Source organism: Neophocaena asiaeorientalis, unplaced genomic scaffold, assembly GCF_003031525.2.
Source record: "Neophocaena asiaeorientalis asiaeorientalis breed wild unplaced genomic scaffold, Neophocaena_asiaeorientalis_V1.1 scaffold170, whole genome shotgun sequence".
NCBI lineage: Eukaryota > Metazoa > Chordata > Mammalia > Artiodactyla > Phocoenidae > Neophocaena > Neophocaena asiaeorientalis.
The window spans coordinates 802,954-821,842 of record NW_020172463.1 but is presented as its reverse complement, the minus strand read 5'-3'; the positions used below and the strand labels follow the sequence as shown (position 1 = coordinate 821,842).

The 18,889-nt window shown below is 36.1% G+C and overlaps 1 protein-coding gene across 6 annotated transcripts in view; it reads left to right on the top strand.

The window, feature by feature from the left end:
• The window catches only part of FAM185A (family with sequence similarity 185 member A), a 203,239-nt gene that overhangs the window by 172,666 nt on the left and 11,684 nt on the right, over positions 1–18,889 (top strand). For 4 of the 6 annotated variants that reach the window (XR_003002294.1, XR_003002293.1, XM_024738115.1 and 1 more), the window contains exons 6-7: positions 5,047–5,142; positions 9,042–9,176. Coding sequence is in view for 4 of the 6 variants with exons in the window: in XM_024738115.1 (XP_024593883.1) it covers positions 5,047–5,142; positions 9,042–9,176 (231 nt within the window). In the remaining 2 variants the exon portion in view is untranslated. Of the gene's footprint in view, positions 1–5,046; positions 5,143–9,041; positions 9,177–16,163; positions 16,238–18,889 lie in introns of those variants that run through there. The other 2 variants (XM_024738113.1, XM_024738114.1) reach the window with 2 other exon arrangements.

Here is an 18,889-nt window from a genome sequence, read left to right as displayed (position 1 = left end):
GAGAGGCCCGCGGACCAAAAAAAAAAAAAAAAAAAAAAAATATATATATATATATAAACCAGAATAAAAGACAGGTAACAAACTAGAAAGATATCTGATACATACATATAAAATCTCCATCCATATGTACATACAACAAATGAGAAGAAAAGGAACAATCAGTGGGATGGGAACATGGATAAACATGAACAAGCAGTTCACAGGAGAAATAGTCCATATACATGTACAATGTTGTTCCACCTTACTGCTAATCCAAAATATCTAAATATAAACAGTCATGATTTAAAACATTGATAATATCCATTGTTGAGAAAGTTATGGTGAAACAGATTCCTATCAGTTGTTAGTTCAAGTATGAATTGATCAACCATTTTGTAGGTCAGTTTGGAAATGTATATCAGAATTGGAAGTATCTACATTTGCTTTGCTCTAGCACTTCCTCTTTTAGAACTTTATCTCAAGGAAAAATCTGGTAAGGATATAAAGATATATGCATGAGGGCATTTATCTCTTTGTTTATGATAGCAAAAGAGCGTATACATTTTAAGTTGTTCCCAGTAAGAGAATAATTATAGTATGGTACATTCATAAAGTGAATATTGCTCAGCCTTTAACAATAATAATAACCTAGCTCTATAGTATACAATATAGAAAGATATTCCTGACATTTTATTAAATGAATAAAAAAAGTAAAACATTGTACTATCATTTCAAAATATTATGTATATTTTCATATCAAGCATTAATTCAGAAAAAGAAGGGAGGAAAAGAGAATGGGAGAGGAAGTGAGAGAGGAGCACAGCAGAAATCATCCAACATTTATATAGAAATCAAAGCTGTTTAGATCCTGTGATAGGTTTCTTCCTTTGCATATATCTGGACCTAAGTCACTGATTTGTGGGAATACATCCCATTTCTGCTGACAACTGGGTCAGGAGATGCCATACAATTTTTCAAGAACCCACTCGAGCTCTTTCATAAGTCAAAAAACATTGCTAAATTTTTTGTTTAATAATAGCATACTGCTTAAGAGGTTAAACAAATAAACAGAAAGTTGACATAATATTTAAGCAAGTCAGCAAAGTCCTAGTTATCTGCTTGGTGATGTGCTATTTCTCACTTTAGTAAATTGGATGGAAGCAACTTTGTTACCCCTAGAAAACAGTAAGCAATCAGGGTCAATGAAAAGCTTGAACTACCTTAAGACAACAACTTTTTTCATTTCTATAAGCAAGAATTGTATACCTATCTGTGTACATTACTGAAGCCTTCGAAAAAAGGGCTGGTTTCATTTGTAAATCTCTTTGTTTTAAATAGGATCAAATTTTACATTTTGGTTTTTTTGGAGAAAAACTCAAAACAAAATGTTTTGCTCTAGGAGCAGCAGATTTTATCTATAAAAGGCCAGATAGTAAAATTTTTAAACTTTGTGAGCCACACGGTCTATCTGTGCTATGGACCTCTCTCACTTTAACATGAAAGCAGCCATTGACAATATAGGAACAAATAGTTGTGTCTGTGTTACAATAATACTTTATTAAGAAAAACAAGAGGGGGGCCCTAATTTGGCGACCGTGCTGTAGAGTCTAAAAACCAGTGTTGTTAAGAATCTGGAGAAATTTGGGGTTTGATGCCTTGATCCCAAAGACGACAAGTGGGTAATGTTTATTTGAAATTTCTTGATTGATTGGTTTGTGTTTTCCGTAGAGTAAAAGATCTGCTGGAGAAAGTTGAAGGCAACTCTGCAAATCATGACACCCTAATTAAAGTCAATTGAGTAACTTGGATTTTGAGAAATTGAGATCAGTAGAAGCAAAACAATTACAGAGAAACAAAAAGTGATTTAGGTACCTGAGAGGGAAATTTGTTAGATTAGCAGAGGCTTCAAAATATTGGAATGGATATAGAGAAAAGGCCATATAATTGTATCAAATTGGAATATTATGAGACTAGAGGTGATTTAGGTATTATACTATCTGATTTCAGGAAAATGGATTGTGTCATCTCCATGATTCCTTTAAGAAGAATATGTGTAATTATGGTTCTTTAATTCTAGTTTAGATAATATAATTGATTAGCTTCTTAGGTAATCTCATCAATCACTTGGATTTTGTAAATACATTCTAACCTACATCCCCAAACCCTGTTCTTCCTAATTTCCATAATACATATAGAGGTCTCTTAGAAGCTGAAGTGCTATAAAAATTTTGATTATGTATATCAAAACTCTGATTTTACCTAGACTCATATTTTAAAAAATAATATCTTCTTCTGGAATACCTTGTCATCTTCCATTTTAAAAAAGTCAACAGGAGAAAGCAGAGCTTGATAGTAGATAATGGTGGAATAGAAGTTGCTCACCCAGCTTTACTTTCCCTGCCCTATGTTGCCTCTTTTGGAAGGCACTGTCAAAAGCTGTATACTGGTAATTATATCTTTTAAAAAAGAATATCTTCATAGGTTTTTTTGGGGGTGTGGGGAGCAGTAGGGGTTGCCTTGTGTGTCTCTCATAAGCCCAGCCTCCTATATGCTATCTCCCTAACATAGAATACCTAAGCAGGACATTAATTTAGAAAACTTTCCTTGAAGTGACCTTAAAATTCTGCCTTTGCAAATCCTTTACATCCTATATATAAAATTCGTTCCTTGTTCTTGCAATTAGTGTAGCTTTGGAAGTATAGGAATCAAGTTGCAGAAATCAAGAAATATTTTTTGTGTTGCTGTTCCCTAGTTATCTACATGTTGACACTTGAGGTGAAATTATAAAAATTCAGAAGAATTTTCTGAACATCCTTGAACAATTTCAAAAGAATTCTCCCTTTATCTGAAGGAAAATAGAAAAGTTTGGAATTTTAGCCTTTTGAGCTTAGCTGTTATTCTTTGCTTAATAGCAGAGTATATATCACAAATTTCTATTTATTTGGTTATATATAGTTTTAGCTGGTAGTTGACATCAGTTTTTCTCTTTTGTCTCTGTAATTTTCCAGGAAAACTCAGTGGTCTCTTTCAGATGAACAAAATCTTTGTCCAAAACTGTGGTGATACAAAACTCTTTGTGGGAGTTTATTCCATTCACTGTCTGGACTAATAATTTTCTGTTTACTTCTTAATCTCTAATGCATATTTCCCTTAAGTCTTCCTCCAAGAACTATAATAGAATTTTTCTGTTTTGTGAGTCTCCAAAAAATGAAATTATGTGAATGAAGCCTTAATTTGACTCTTGATAATTAATTTTTCTTTCCAATGATTTGTATTATAGAATATAAAAGAAAATTAGTATTTGTCTTGCTACGTAGCTTTTAAAATACCACGTTTGCTTTCTCTTTTGAAAACACATCTTGAGTTTTAATTTTTTTGACAGCCTCCAGTGGATGGTCCATGATTAGAGCTCAAGACCAATAACATGAGGATGTAATTAATTAGTGGCTTAGGATATAATTATTTAGGTGTCGTTTATGGGCCATGATTAGAACTCAATACCAATAACATGAGGATGTAATTAATTAGTGGCTTAGGATATAATTATTTAGGTGTTGTTTATGTCCCATGTGAAGGGGAAAAGAAATAAAAAGTGTTGTTTATGAACCATATAAAAATCTTGTGGGTTTTTTCCCCCTAGAGAAAGCAAGAAATTAAACTGTTGTTTCAGATATTTTACTTTGTTCAATTTGGGATAATAGACACTTTGTAGTTCACATTATTTTACCGTAATATATATTTACTTGACTTATTTAGGATGTAGTAAGAGATTTTTAAAGGAATTTCTCTTGGTGCCTGAGAAGAGAAATATTCATCCTTGTCCAGCTATTCTGTCATTTATATCCAGTGACTTAACTTCCCAGCTTCAGTGTTCGGTTTTGACACTTAAAAATTGAATACACTGGATCTGATAAATGGCATTTTGATTATAGGTTAGAGATAAATTATTATAAATTATCTTGAAGTCACATTTTAAACAGTTTCTTTGCAAATTTTTGTCTTTGTTTAGAGTCATTTAACATTTATTGTAAAGAAGAATGTTGGCTCCTTTGTGAGTGTACAAATGTTTTTTCCTTCACATTTTGCAAAAAGTACAATGTAATTTTTGGCATTATTTTCACCATAGTCCCTACTTGGTTTCTACTTTGAAGTAATAAAACCTCCTGATAAAATATGCTTTTTAAGAGATCTCTCTAAAAAAATATGCTTTGCTCTTTTCAGGGCAATCAGGTAGAATATTGAACTGAAAGTTCTGTTGCTGTGGGAGAAGAGGAAAAAGGAGAAGCTACCTAGCACTGACTCTTCAACATAATTCTCTTGTTTATCTGACTGTCAGCTTTCCCTGGAACTTGAAATGTTGGCTGATTGAAAACTGGGTTCATTGTTGACCTAGGGAAATTTGAGTGTCAAATCAGGACCACCTTAATTGTAATTTTCTTCCCCTGACTTAAAGATAATCTGTTCAATTCCAGAAACTTGAAATATTTAGATATTAACAAGCTTCACCCACTTTTCAGGTCATTCCTTCCCTCCCCCCCATCTCTGTCCCTCTAAGAAATGCAACAAAACCTTATCTAGAATAATCTTTCACTATTAGCCGCACTTTTTAGTACTAGCAAATTTGCTAAAAGGAGAAAATATAAGAGTTTTGATTTTTGTTAACTTCGCTACTACTTATATGTGACTGTACGTGAAATAGAGTTCTTTAGTAAATATTGAAAGTTGATAATAAACTAAATATCAATGGTGCTTAATGGTCTTGGCTGTCATTGCTTGTGTACTGTCCTTCCTACACATTAGGTTTTAGAGTAAACATGTTTAGAGTTAAGTTTTGGAGATTACTACAAGCATAGGGATTTTCTTATTAGTTATCCAGCTGTAGATTTCTAGATTGCTGATTCTGTTTTCATTTTAAAGCAAAAGATGGTATAGTTATAAGGAAAATACAAAATCTTGCAGGTCTCTTAGCCCCTTACCCTAATGCTGAAGTAGAGCCTTTTATTTCAAGTTTATAATTTCAGTTACTCAAATAAGACGATTATGCTTATGGTTCTTCCTTCCTCCTAGATTCGTCTTCTGGATGTCTAAGTGCCTCGACTTATCAGGGTGCCATAGATGTTTATGTCAGCCAACTGGGAAAAGTGGAATTGAAATCCCATAAAGGTTAGCCAAGTAGAATGTTTTATTTTGACATATGGTGTAAGGAAGGTTTTATGTAACATTCAGGAAACAGATGGTCAAATTATCTTATCTACACTGACATAGAGATTTCAATAAAATTTTTCTCTGTTTGAACCTGATTTAAAGACTGGAATACTAGCCCTCTAGACCAGTGATATTTGAAACTTTTGGAACAGATGGCCATGAAGACTATCTTTCCTTTTGTAATACAAACAAAAATGTTGTAATTTATTGACTGTTATTGTGGAATTTTTTAGTGTTAGTGTTTGGGTTTTTTCAGTTTAGTTTTATGTCAGAAATAGAATGTTCTTTGGAGGGAAAGTGCTCATACATTCTTTTGGAAACTTTCCTGCTAACTTGTAAGAGGACCTTCTCAGGCCATTACTCTAGAGTAATACTTTTAAAAGCGTGATCCTGCAATAAAGGTATCACCAAAAGGTCCTCTAAAGTGATTATTGACTTGGTCTCTTGTAGTATCAGGCTTATGATGTGTCTCTTTCTGTAATCTTATTTCTAATACAAATAGCTTATTCTAAGAGTCCAAGTCTTTCATTAATAATTACACACTTTTTAATCATCTGAAGGCTGAATATACAAGTCTTTGTGTGCGTGCATGCACATAGATGTACACGTGCATGCTGGCAAGTGACTTGGGTACATGGAGTAGCTTGGCTATAGTGGCTTAAGTGACCTGGGTTCAGAAAGTTAAGAACCATAGCTCTGTATAAAAAATTTTTTAGAGAAAGTCTGGAAGCTCTTGCATATGGGCCAGAACAAGGCTATGTGTATAACAGGGAAAAAACCTCCACAGAGACCAGTTGTTCCTGCTGTTAGTAATTTCTTTGCCATGTTGGCAAAGTTTAAATACTTTAAACCTTAAAGTTTAAATTTTAAATACTTTAAACCTTAAAGTTTAAATTTTAAATACTTTAAAATTTAAAGTTTTAACACTTTTTAATAGATTTTTGCCCAGTGAGGCTCTCTTGTCAATGTCAAAATAAAACTACAAACACAGACGTCTGAAACTGAAGTTATTGCTGAGACACAGGTATTTTTTGATTTCTCAAGATCATATATTTTTTTCCTTTTAAATAGGATAATATTATGTTCTCACTAAATTTCTAAGAGCTTCAATAATACTATTCAGGGTATTTTGTAAATGTCAAAAAAGGTCATATAACTGCTTTCTTGTATTATGAAGACCCAAGGAGAAAAAACATTACTACGTTTAATGTAACTAGTAACAGAGTAAAAACAAAGTTTTGAATAGCAGCTCTTATATGAAAATTATTTCCTGTTTTGTATGGATGGGCAAAAAAGTAAAACAAAAAGCATTGCTAATCTTCATCCACTTTAATTATTTTTAACAATTATTTGGATTGTTGTTCCAGTAACTTATTGAAATAGCATATGATGTTGCAAGACTTGATTGGGATTACAATTTTGTGTTTTCTCCTATTGGGACCATGATACTGGCAGGAGCTTAAAGATAACTGGAAACAAAGATTTCTGTCTTAATTCAGGTCTCTAATTCTCACTACACTTGGGAACAGTAACTTTCTGGAGTGATGGAAAGTTATTCAGGATTCTATTGCTTAATAGTAAAGACATCTGGAATCCTTTCCAACTCTGCCACTGTCTTGCTGTAGGGTTTAAGAGCCAGCTACTTGAGTCTCTTAGGCTGTCCTTTCAGCTCCTATGGCCATTTTGCCAAGTGAAAAAGAATGTCACAATGCTTGTTTTCTCTCTTCCTATGAAACTTAACATAGTGACCTTATTCATTCATTCAGAAAGGCTGTGTTATGTCTTGAGAGTCAGAACTGCATCTGAGTACTGCCTTTTCCACTTAAAAATTGTCCTTGATAAAGCCACTAATCTTAATATATAGTATCCCTTCAATTAATGATGCTGTTGTTAGTATTAATTCACTTTTTAATTTTTTAAAAATGGTATTGATGTCAATAACCGTGAAGCAGTTTTTGAAGTGAAAAGAGGTTGAAGACATACAGGCGCTCTCCTTTCTAAAGAAGATAGTCTTAGAGATGGGACATTTGGGAAGGCTTTCAAGTCGTGAGAATTCTTCATTCATAAATAGGAATGGAGTTTTAATAGTGATAGTTTTTGCTTTTTAAGGATGTGGAGAGAGATGGGGATAGAACTATCTGCATTGCTTAACATTTTAAAAACTCTGACAGGGCTTCCCTGGTGGCGCAGTGGTTGAGAGTCCGCCTGCCGGTGCAGGGGACATGGGTTCGTGCCCCGGTCCGGGAGGATCCTGCGTGCCGCGGAGCGGCTGGGCCCGTGGGCCATGGCTGCTGGGCCTGCGCGTCCGGAGCCTGTGCTCTGCAGCGGGAGGGGCCACAGCAGTGAGGGGCCTGCGTACCGCAAAAAAAAAAAACCACAAAAACTCTGACAGATTTAAGATCCCTTATTTAACAACAGAAAAGAAAGATGTTCATAAAATTATTACATTTGATGTATGTAGAGGTAATGTCCTAGAAAAAGTTTTTAAAATCTGTTATTTTCTACTTTTTAAAGTATGTTTGGTAGAAAAAACATGTATCTTCTATTCCTCCTGACATTTTCCAGGTTTGTTTTGTATTTTCCTAAAGCTCTCATATCTGTTTTTATGGGCAACTCCTGTTAGTAGTTTACATTTAAACCCTGAAAAGCAATTTCTTTTTAAAATAAGATAAACCAATTGTATTTATGTGCTTTGTTCCCCCCTTTTTGAGTAGTAAATATGAAACTTCATCAGTCTTTACCCCAAATTTCCAGCTCCTATTAGAAAGGCTGAGAAGATGTGGAATTATTTAGTGAAACTTAAGCTGATGTTAACCAAACTAGAAAGCACACAAAGACCCATAAATAAATGCCTTCTAAAAGGAATCTTTACAACATTCACAATGGATGTCATCCTGACCATCTTTGTCCACAGAGTTGGGGTTACTGTTTTATGGGAAAGACCTCTCTTATTTATTTGATATATGAGAAATAGAGAAAGAAAAACTCTTGAAACAGGAGTGTACTGGTGAGTTTGCACTGCAAACCACATAATTGTTTTGAAAAATGATTCCTTCCTAACAGAGTACTTTTTCTTATTTCGTCCTTTAGAAGTTGAATTATTATAAGATTGTAGATGAAAGAAAGTTGAGTGTCTTGCTTCAGGTACCCAAAAAGTCTGTAATCCATTAAAAAGAAATGTTAGTCAGTTGAAATTTAAATATTTCCGTTTTAAATTTTTGTTATCGCCCTCTCCACACCCCCAACCAAATAAGGTACCACTGAAAGCACAAGAGCTCAGGGTTCTGGTTGTATTATAATATTCAGTGAGGTTACAAGTCCTGTAATACAATGAGGTAGCAGTGTATGAAACACGACAATAGTTAAGAGCATAGGTTTGTTGTCATTGAAATGGATCTTGATTCCAGCAGTAGCTGTAGTGGAAACTTGAGCAAGTTCTTATCTGTAAAATCGGAATTATAATAATACCTCATAAAGTTGAGAGAGAAATTAAAAGATAATATAATGAAGGTGTTTGGCTCTTAGTAAATGCTCAATTAATGGTAAATTCTGTCTATAAGCTGCATGTGTATTAAACTCTTCAGTTTTCTGGTATTGGATGAGCTGACAAGGGCTATTGGCAAAAAGAGAAATAGTAGTTCATGATGTCCTAATGACTCATATTCTTGACAGAAGATACTGTGAATGCCTTGGGAATACCTGGGAGTAAGGAAAAGGTACAGCTATTTAAATAAAATAAGCTGATGAGTAAAGACAGTGTATCAGGAGCAGTGCTACCTGTTCGATCATTTTTTATAATAGGCTCTAGTACTTTTTATTTCTTTGCATTAATAAGCTCTCCTTTAAATTTATCACAGGATCTGTTCTTGTCAAGGTTGCATCTTCTCTTCAAGCTTATTTACAGTTATCAGGGAAAGAGATTGATGTGAACTCAGAAGTCCATGTTGAAGAAATGGATGAAGCTCATAAAGATGACGGTATAATTATTACTGGTAAGGAGGCTGCATTTTGCTATGTAAGGTGAATAGTCATTGTCCATCTATGAGTAGAAATATGCTACATTTAACTGAAGTTTTAGTCTTTATTCCTTTCCATTGTCACATGTTGGCGTTTGACACTTTTTTCTTCCAACTGCTTATCAGTAACACAATTGCAGACATTTAGTTTGAAGCACTCACTATTCCTGGATAGTGAATAGTCATTGGATAAAATTTATTTGAAAAACTTCCCTATCAAAGAGATATTTGCACACTCATATTCATAGCAGCATTATTCACAGTAGCCAAGAGGTAGAAGCACCCCAAGTGTCTATTGATGGATGAAAGCAAAAATGAAATATGATATATAAACATACAATGGAATACTGTTCAGCCTTAAAAAGGAAGGAAATCCTGTCACATGCTACAACATGGATGCACCTTGAGGACACTATGCTAAGTGAAATAAGCCAATCACAAAAAAGACAAATAATGTATAATTGCATTTATACAAGATATCTAAGGAAACAAAGTACGGGGAGAGGAAAATGAGTTGTTCAGCAGGTATGAAGTTTCAGTTTTGCAAGATGAAAAAGTTCTGGAGATCTATTGCACAACAATATGAATATACTTAACACTGCTAAACTGTAAACTTAAAAGTAGTTAACATGGTAAATTTTATTTTATGTGTTTTTTACCATAATCAAAAATCTGAAAACCATTAAAATTTTTTTTTTCTTTTTTGGCACAGCTGCTTTCTAATTCTTGGACTTGAAAATCAACTACAGTTGACCCTTGAACTACAGGGGGGTTAGGGACACTGGTCCCCTGCCCCAGGGCAGTCGAAAATCCACCTGTAACTTTGCAGTCAGCCCTCCATATTTGTGGTTCCACATCTGTAGATTCAACCAACTGCAGATCGTGTAGTACTATCGTATGGATTTATTGAAAAAATCTGTGTATAAGTGGATTTGCGTAGGTCAAACCTGTGTTGTTCAAGGGCCAACTGTAAATACATATATTACAGTGTAAGATGTAAAGTTAATTTTGCATGATTATAATAAATAGGAGTTTGGTTTGGTATTATGCACATTGTAAGCTTGATCTTTTAGTACAGCCTGACCTTTTAGTACAAATTCTCAATTCCAGAAATGTGAAGAGCTTTTCCACATTTTTTCTAATTACCTGTGGATGTATTAATGGCTGATACTACTTAAAAAAATATTTATGGTATAGATAATTATACAGTAAAAAAAGATTAATGCTGGCAAACTTTAAAAAATCTTAACCAGAATGGCATTGAGAAGGACATTGAAATTACCATGAGGTTTTGATATAGCAATCTATGTATATATACAAGATTGTTTTAAGTTTCTGGTCTCTTAGTTTCAAATGCATTTCCAATATCCTGAATTTGTACTGTCCTCTTCTCACGGTTGCTGGTTTTGATGCCATATTTGTGTGTGGATGATTTCCTACCTTTATTCTATGTTTGCCTTTCCCATTTGTTAGTTTTCTTGTTTCTAATTGTGGCCTTTTCTTTTCTGTATACAGAAGTTCCTTTAGCATTCGTTGCAAAGCTGATCTAGTGGCGCTGAATTCTCTTAACTTTTGCTTGTCTGTAAAGCTTTTGATTTCTCTGTCAAATCTGAACATATGTATCTTAAGTATATCATGCCACTCCCCTTCTGGCCTGAAGAATTTCTGCTGAAAAATCAGCTGATAACCGTATGGGGATTCCCTTGTATGTTATTTGTTGCTTTTTCCCTTATCTTTTAATATTTTAAAAGATTAAAAAATTTTTCTCTTTCTCTTTAATTATTGTCAATTTGATTAATAAGTGTCTCAGTGTGTTCTTCCTTGAGTTAATCCTATATGGGACTCTGTGATTCCTGGACTTGAGTGAGTGTTTCCTTTCCCATGTTAGAGAAGTTCTCAGCTATTATCTCTTCAGATATTTTCTCAGTCCCTTTCTCTCTCTTTTCTCCTTTTGGGACCACTATGATGCAAATGTTGATGCATTTAATGTTGTCCCAGAGGTGTCTGAGATTGTCTTTATTTCTTTTCATTCTTTTTTTGTTTCGTTCGGCAGCAGTGATTTCTACCAATCTGTCTTCCAGCTTACTTATTCGGTCTTCTGCCTCATTTATTCTGCTATTGATTCCTTCTAGCGTATTTTTCACTTCAGTTATTGTATTGTTCATTTCTGTTTGCTCTTTAAAGCTTTTAGCTCTTTATTAAACATTTCTTGTATCCTCAGTCTGTGCACCATTCATTTCCTGAGATCTTGGATCATGTTTACTATCATTACTTCTGAATTCTTTTTCAGGTAGATTGCCTATCTCTGCTTCACTTAGTTTTTCTTCCATGGTTTTATCTTCTTCCTTCGTCTGTGACCTATTTCTCTGCCATCTCATTTTGTTTAACTTCCTCTGTTTGTGGTCTCCATCCCTCAGGCTTTAGGATTGTAGTTCTTCTTGGTTCTAGTGTCTGCCCCCTGGTGGATGAAGTTGGTCCAGGGGTTTGTGCAGGCTTCCTGGTGGGAGGGGCTGGTGCCTGCCCACTGGTGGGTGGAGCTGCATCTTGTCCCTCTGGTGTGCAGGGTCATGTCAAGGGGTGTGTTTCCAGGTGGCTGTTTGCTCAGGCCAACTTTAAGCAGCCTGTCTGCTGATGGGTGGAGCTGTGTTCCCACCCTGTTGGTTGTTTGGACTGAGGCGTCCCAGCACTGGAGCCTGCAGACTGTTGGTGGGGCTGGGTCTTAGTGCCAAAATGGCGACCTCCAGGAGAGCTCACGCTGATGAGTGTTCCCTGGAGCGTCCACCACCAGTGTCCTTGACTCCACAGTGAGCCGCAGCTGAACCCTGCCTCCACAGGAGACCCTCCATAACCCGCAGGTAGGTCTGGCCCAGGTTTCTATGGAGTCACTGTTTTGCCCTGGGTCCCAGTGCATGTGAAAACTTGTGTACATCCTCCAAGAGTGGAGTCTCTGTTTCCTCAGACCTGTGGAGCTCCTGCACTCAAGCCCCACTGGCCTTCAAAGCCAAATGCTCTGGGGGCTCCTCCTTGCAATATCAGACTCCCAGGCTGGGGAGCCTGACATGGGACTTGGAACTCTCACCCTGTGGGAGGACCTCTGCAATATAATTATTTTCCAGTTTGTGGGTCGCCCACCCAGTGGGTATGGAATTTGATCATATTGTGAAAGTGCCCCTCCTACTGTCTCGTTGTGGCTTCTTCTTTGTTTTGGGGTGTAGAATATCACTTTTGGTAGGTCTCAGTCCTTTTTGTTGATGATCATTCAGCAGTTAGTTGTGATTTTGGTGTTTTCGTGAGAGGAGGTGAGCTTAAATCCTTCTACTGCGCCGTCTTGTCTCCAGCCCAGAGGACATTGAAATTAAAGTGTGTACGTGCACGTATGCCACGGGCTTACCCATGAGATAGTCTCAAGAAAAAGAAAGTGTGGTGATGGTGTGTGGTTATGGTGGCATTGGGGTATCTTCATAAGACCAAGTTTCACAATTATTAACAGCCACTGTATTAAATCTTGGCAGAGAGTAAAGATTATTTGGGGGAGGCAGTATTTTTTTTGTCAAAAATAAAGTAATTTATTTAATGACCAAGAAAAAAGATCAAGTTTCAGTTTTAAATATTCATTTTATATATCGTAAAGGTTAAGAAGTCAGTCTTAAAAATCATAGAATATTAACAAAAAGCACAGCAGTAATAAAAATAACACCTGTACACTTTCAGATTAACTCAGTGCCTAATGGGCAGACTCTTAGTTATGCAGAGAAAATTGGATGAAAATTTAAGTGTATTAAATGTGGTAAGAATCAGTTTCTTGTGATCTGATATCTTGAATTTGATAGGGAGCCAACAGAGTTACCTTTTTTGGCCCTGGTAATGTAAAGTAATAATACAAATTTGTTTAATAATGCTCTGAATGATAGCATAATTAAATTATTTTACATAAGTTAAGAATGTTTGAATTATAAATTATTTTTTCATTTTTCATTCTGTAACTCGTAGAATCATATGCCTTTTTAAAGTTTAGATTTAGTTTAAGTTGCATTTCAGAACCCTGTTCTCATCATTCCAACCATTAAAAAAAAAAGACCTTATTAAATCCTCTAAGAACAGTTACTAGTCCTGTCATTGGATAAAATCATTATCTGCAGACCCAGTCTCTTTATTAAGTCTTGCCCATTTCCATTCCACTAAACAGGTACCACCTCAAACTTAATATATTTGAAAACAAATATTATCTTTTCTTAGCCTAGTTCCTCTTCCACCTGTCATCTCTATTTTCCTTTATTTGTTCAGTCAGTCCCTCAGCAAACATTTATTGAGTCGGGTACTGCTAGAAACTAGGAGTGCAAAGATAAGATAATAAAGTTTGGTCTCTCTGCCATCTGAGGAGTTTACATCCTAGTGAAGCAAGACAGACAAACCAGTGAATACAATACAATAAATGTTATAATAAAGGTATGTACGTGGTACTGTGAGAGCATGGAGGTGGCGCATCTAAATTACACTAGCATTGTGAGTTTGAGGAAGTGAGACAAGTCCAATATAGCTAGAGTGTAGCGAGTAAGGGGCACAGTGGTATAAAAGGAGGCTGGAGAGTTCGATAGGGATCAGATCATATAGGGCAGATTTGGCTTTTATACTCAGTGCTTTGCAAAGGCACTGAAAGGTTTTAATCTGGGGTTCATATAATCAGATCTGTATATTAGAAAGATCACTAAATGTTGAGTGGGGAAAAATTGGAAAGGACAATGGTGGATGAAGGAAAAGTTAATTTTAATTAGCAGGTTACTGTAGTAATTCAGGAGAAAGAGTTCAGTGGCCTGGACTCCACAGTGATCTATTTTAAACTAAACAAATAAATAAATAAGCCTTGGATAAATTTTGGTGGAAAAAAATTGATATAGGTGTACCTCATTTTATTGTACTTTGCTTTATTGCAGTTCACAGATACAATTTGTGTTTTTCACAAATTGAAGTTTTGTGACAGCTGTGCATGGAGCTTGTTTGTTGGCGCCATGTTTCCAAGAGCATTTGCTCACTTTGCATCTCTGTATTTCGTTTTGGTAATTCTCACAGCATTTCAAACTTTTAAAATTATTATTTGTTTTGTTGATATGTGGTCAGTGGTCTTTGATGTTACTGTTGCAGTTGTTTTGGGGCATCATGAACGACGTCGCCCATATAAGACATAAAACTTAATTGATAAATGTTCTGTGTCTTCTGACTGCTCTACTGATTGGCTGGTCCCCTGGTTCTCTCCCTCTCCTCAGACCTCCCTATTCCCTGAGATACAACAATATTGAAATAGGCCAGTGAATAACCGTACCATGGCCTGTAAGTCATCAAGTGAAGGGAAGAGTTGCACATCTCACTTTAAATCGAAAGCTAGAAATGATTAAGCTTAATGAGGAAGGCATATTGAAGCCAAGATAGGATGAGAGTTAGGCCTCATCCAGGTAGCCAAGTTGTGAATGCAAAGGAAAATTTCTTAAAGGAAATTAAAAGTGCTACTCCAGTGAACACGTGAATGATAAGAAAGCGAAACAGCCTTATTGCTGATATGGAGAAAATTTTAGTGGTTTGGATAGAAGATCAAGCCAGCCACAACTTTCCTTTAAGCCAAAACCTAATCCAGAGCAAGGTCCTAACTTGCCAATTCAGTAAAGGCTGAGAGGGATGAGGAAGCTGCAGAAGAAAAGTTTGAAGCTAGCAGTTTGGTTTAACGAGGTTTAAGAAAATAAGCCGTCTCCATATCATAAAACTGCAAAGTGAAAGCAGCAAGTGCTGATGTATAAGCTGCAGCAGGTTATCCAGAAGATCTAGCTAAGGTAATTAATGAATGTGACTTCACTAAACAACAGATTTTCAATGTAGAAGAAACAGCCTTATATTGGAAGAAAATTCTACCTAGGCCTTTCATAGCTAGAGAAGAGAAGTCAGTGCCTGGTTTCACAGCTTCAAAGGACTGAATGACTCTGCTTAAGGGCTAATGCAGCTGGTGACTTAAAGTTGAAGCCAGTGTTCATTTACCATTCTGAAAATCCTACACGCCTTCAGAATTACGCTCAATCTACTCTGCCTGTGCTCTATAAACGGAACAACAAAGCCTGGGTGACAGCACATCCGTTTACAACATGGTTTAGTGAATATTTTAAGCCCACTGTTGCTACCTACTGCTCAGGAAAAAAAAAAAACGAAAAAAAAGATTCCTTTCAAAATATTACTGTGCACTGACAATGCAGCTAGCCACCCAAGAGCTCTGATAGAGATGTACAATGATATTAATGTTTTCATGCCTGCTAACACAACATCCATCCTGCAGCCCACAGATCTGGAGTAAATTCGACTTTCAAGTCTTATTATTTAAGAAACACATTTTGTAAGGCTCTAGCTGCCATAGATAGTGATTCCTCTGATGGATCTGAGCAAAGTGAGCTGAAAACCTTCTGGAAAGGATTCACCATTCTAGATGCCACTAGAACATTTGTGATTTATGGGAAGAGATCAAAATAGCAACATTAACAGGAATTTAGAAGAAGTTGAGTCCAACCCTCATGGATGACTTTGAAGGAAGTCATGACTTTGGAGGAAGTAACTGCAGATGTGGTGGAAATAGCAAGAGAACTAGAATTATAAGTGGAGCTGGAAGATGTGACTGAATTGCTGCAATTTCATGATGAAACTTTAATGGATAAAGAACTGCTTCTTATGGATGAGCAAAGAAAGTGGTCTCTTGAGATGGAATCTAGTCCTGGTGAAGATGCTAGCAGATGGTTGAAATTATAACAAAGGATTTAGAATATTACACAAATTTAGTTGATAAAGCAGCAGCAAGATTTGAGAGGATTGGCTCCAATTTTTAAAGAAGTTCTACTGTGGGTAAAATGCTATCAAACAGTATTGCATGCTACAGAGAAACAATGAAAGGAAGAGTCAGTCAATACACCAAACTTCGTTGTTGTCTTATTTTAGGAAATGGCCGTATCCACTCCAGCCTCCAGCAGCCACCAGCCTAATCAGTCAGCAGCCATCAACACCGAAGCAAGACCCTCCACCAGCAAAAAGATTATTAATTGCTAGTCAGATAATGGTTAGCATTTTTTGTTTTACTCTTTATACATTTTTATTATATAAAAAATTTATAAAATTTTAAATTATGCTTGTAAATGGATGCTATGAGGAAGATGCATGCTTACCTCATTGGTTATTATGAAGCTTCTTAGGCCATTTAATTATTTTTCTGTTATTTGTTACTATATCTTATACTCTAGCCCCTATTTCCTAAGCCAGGAAGGACCAAATTTTAGAGCAAAGTTTATTTCCTGCCCACAGTCCAAGAATCTGGGTACTGATCAGCAAATTTCTTTTGGAGAGTAGCACGTGATGTACGATGAGGTTGGGCCCCAGGTTGTCTCTGATAGTAGATTAAATCCGTTAAAAGTAATCGTACAGAGGGACTTCAGATAAACACAACAGTCTCCTGTGGAGAGAGCTGTATGAACAAGTTATTGAGTTTAGAGAAACTTTTGTTTCATTTTGATTCCAAAACTGGTGCCCAAAAGGCCACAGACCTTATTTATCAAGTGGATATCAAGTGGAATAATTTGAGGCCTAGAAAATTAAAGCAGTTTGCTTTTTCTATGGAGATTTTCAATCTGAAACCCAAGTTTGGAAGTAATGAGCAACTTTATGTGTCAGTTGTTATTATAGGCAGCTGAGCTCAGCTCTTTTGGGCCACCATACAGAGCCTATGAGGCATAGAAACAGAAATACTCTCACTGCTAAGAGGTCTGGATTGTATCTGTAGCATGATTTCTGCAAGAAACCATGCCAATAAACTTTAGTTCCTGGGGCTCAGGCTTCCCACAGGGTTTGATGCGTCAGCCCTGTAATTTTATTTAAATTCCTGCTCCATGGTTTCCCTTGTTGTCGTCGTCACTGGTAAATAACTGTGTGTTGTATAATTCTTTTTTTTTTTGAATTTTATTTTTTTTTTTATACAGCAGATTCTCCAATTTTATACACATTGGGATTGTCAATCCCACTCGCCCAGTTCATCACACCACCACCCCCACCCCTGCACCGCTTTCCCCCCTTGGTGTCCATACGTTTGTTCTCTACATCTGTGTCTCAGTTTCTGCCCTGCACACCGGTTCATCTGTACCATTTTTCTAGGTTCCACATATATGCGTTAATATACGATATTTGTTTTTCTCTTTCTGACTTACTTCACTCTGTGTGACAGTCTCTAGGTTCATCCAGGTCCCTACAAATGACCCAATTTCGTTCATTTTTATGGCTGAGGAATATTCTACTGTATATATGTACCACATCTTTATCCATTTGTCTGTCAATGGGCATTTAGGTTACTTCCATGACCTGGTTATTGTAAATAGTGCTGCAATGAACATTGGGGTGCATGTGTCTTTTGAATTGCAGTTTTCTCTGGGTATATGCCCAGTAGTGGGATTGCTGGGTCATATGGTAGTTCTATTTTTAGTTTTTTAAGGAACCTCCATACTGTTCTCCATAGTGGCTGTATCAATTTACATTCCCACCAACAGTGCAAGAGGGTTCCCTTTTCTCCACACCCTCTCCAGCATTTGTTGTTTATAGATTTTCTGATGATGCCCATTCTAACTGCTGTGAGGTGATACCTCATTGTAGTTTAGATTTGCGTTTCTCTAATAATTAGTGATGTTGAGCAGCTTTTCATGTGCTTCTTGGCCATCTGTATGTCTTCTTTGGAGAAATGTCTACTTAGGTCTTCTGCCCATTTTTGGACTGGGTTGTTTGTTATTTTAATATTGAGCTGCATGAGCTGTTTATGTATTTTGGAGATTAATCCGTTCTCCATTGATTCGTTGGCAAATATTTTCTCCCATTCAGAGGGTTGTCATTTTGTATTGTTTGTAGTTTCCTTTGCTTTGCAAAAGCTTTGAAGTTTCATTAGGTCCCATTTGTTTATTTTTGTTTTTATTTCCATTACTCTAGGAGGTGGATCAAAAAAGATCTTGCTCTGATTTATGTCAGAGAGTGTTCTTCCTGTGTTTTCCTCTAAGAGTATTTATAGTGTCTCGTCTTACATTTAGGTCTCTAATCCATTTTGAGTTTATTTTTGTGTATGGTGTTAGGGAGTGTTCTAATTTCATTCTTTTACATGTAGCTGTCCAGTTTTCCCAGCACCACTTATTGAAGAGACTGTCTTTTCTCCATTGTATATCCTTGCCTCCTTTGTCATAGATTAGTTGACCATAGGTGCGTGGGTTTATCTCTGGGCTTTCTATCTTGTTCCATAGATCTATGTTTCTGTTTTTGTGCCAGTCTTGATTACTGTAGCTTTGTAGTAGAGTCTGAAGTCAGGGAGCCTGATTCCTCCAGCTCCGTTTTTATCCCTCACGTCTACTTTGGCTATTCGGGGTCTTTTGTGTCTCCGTACAAATTTTAAGATATTTTGTTTTAGTTCCATAAAAAATGCCATTGGTAATTTGATAGGGATTGCATTGAACCTGTAGATTGCTTTGGGTAGGATAGTCATTTTCATAATGTTGATTCTTCCAATCCAAGAACATGGTATATCTCTCCATCTGTTAGTATCATCTTTAATGTCTTTCATCAGTGTCTTATAGTTTTCTGCATACAGGTTTTTTGTCTCCCTAGGTAGGTTTATTCCTAGGTATTTTATTCTTTTTGTTGCA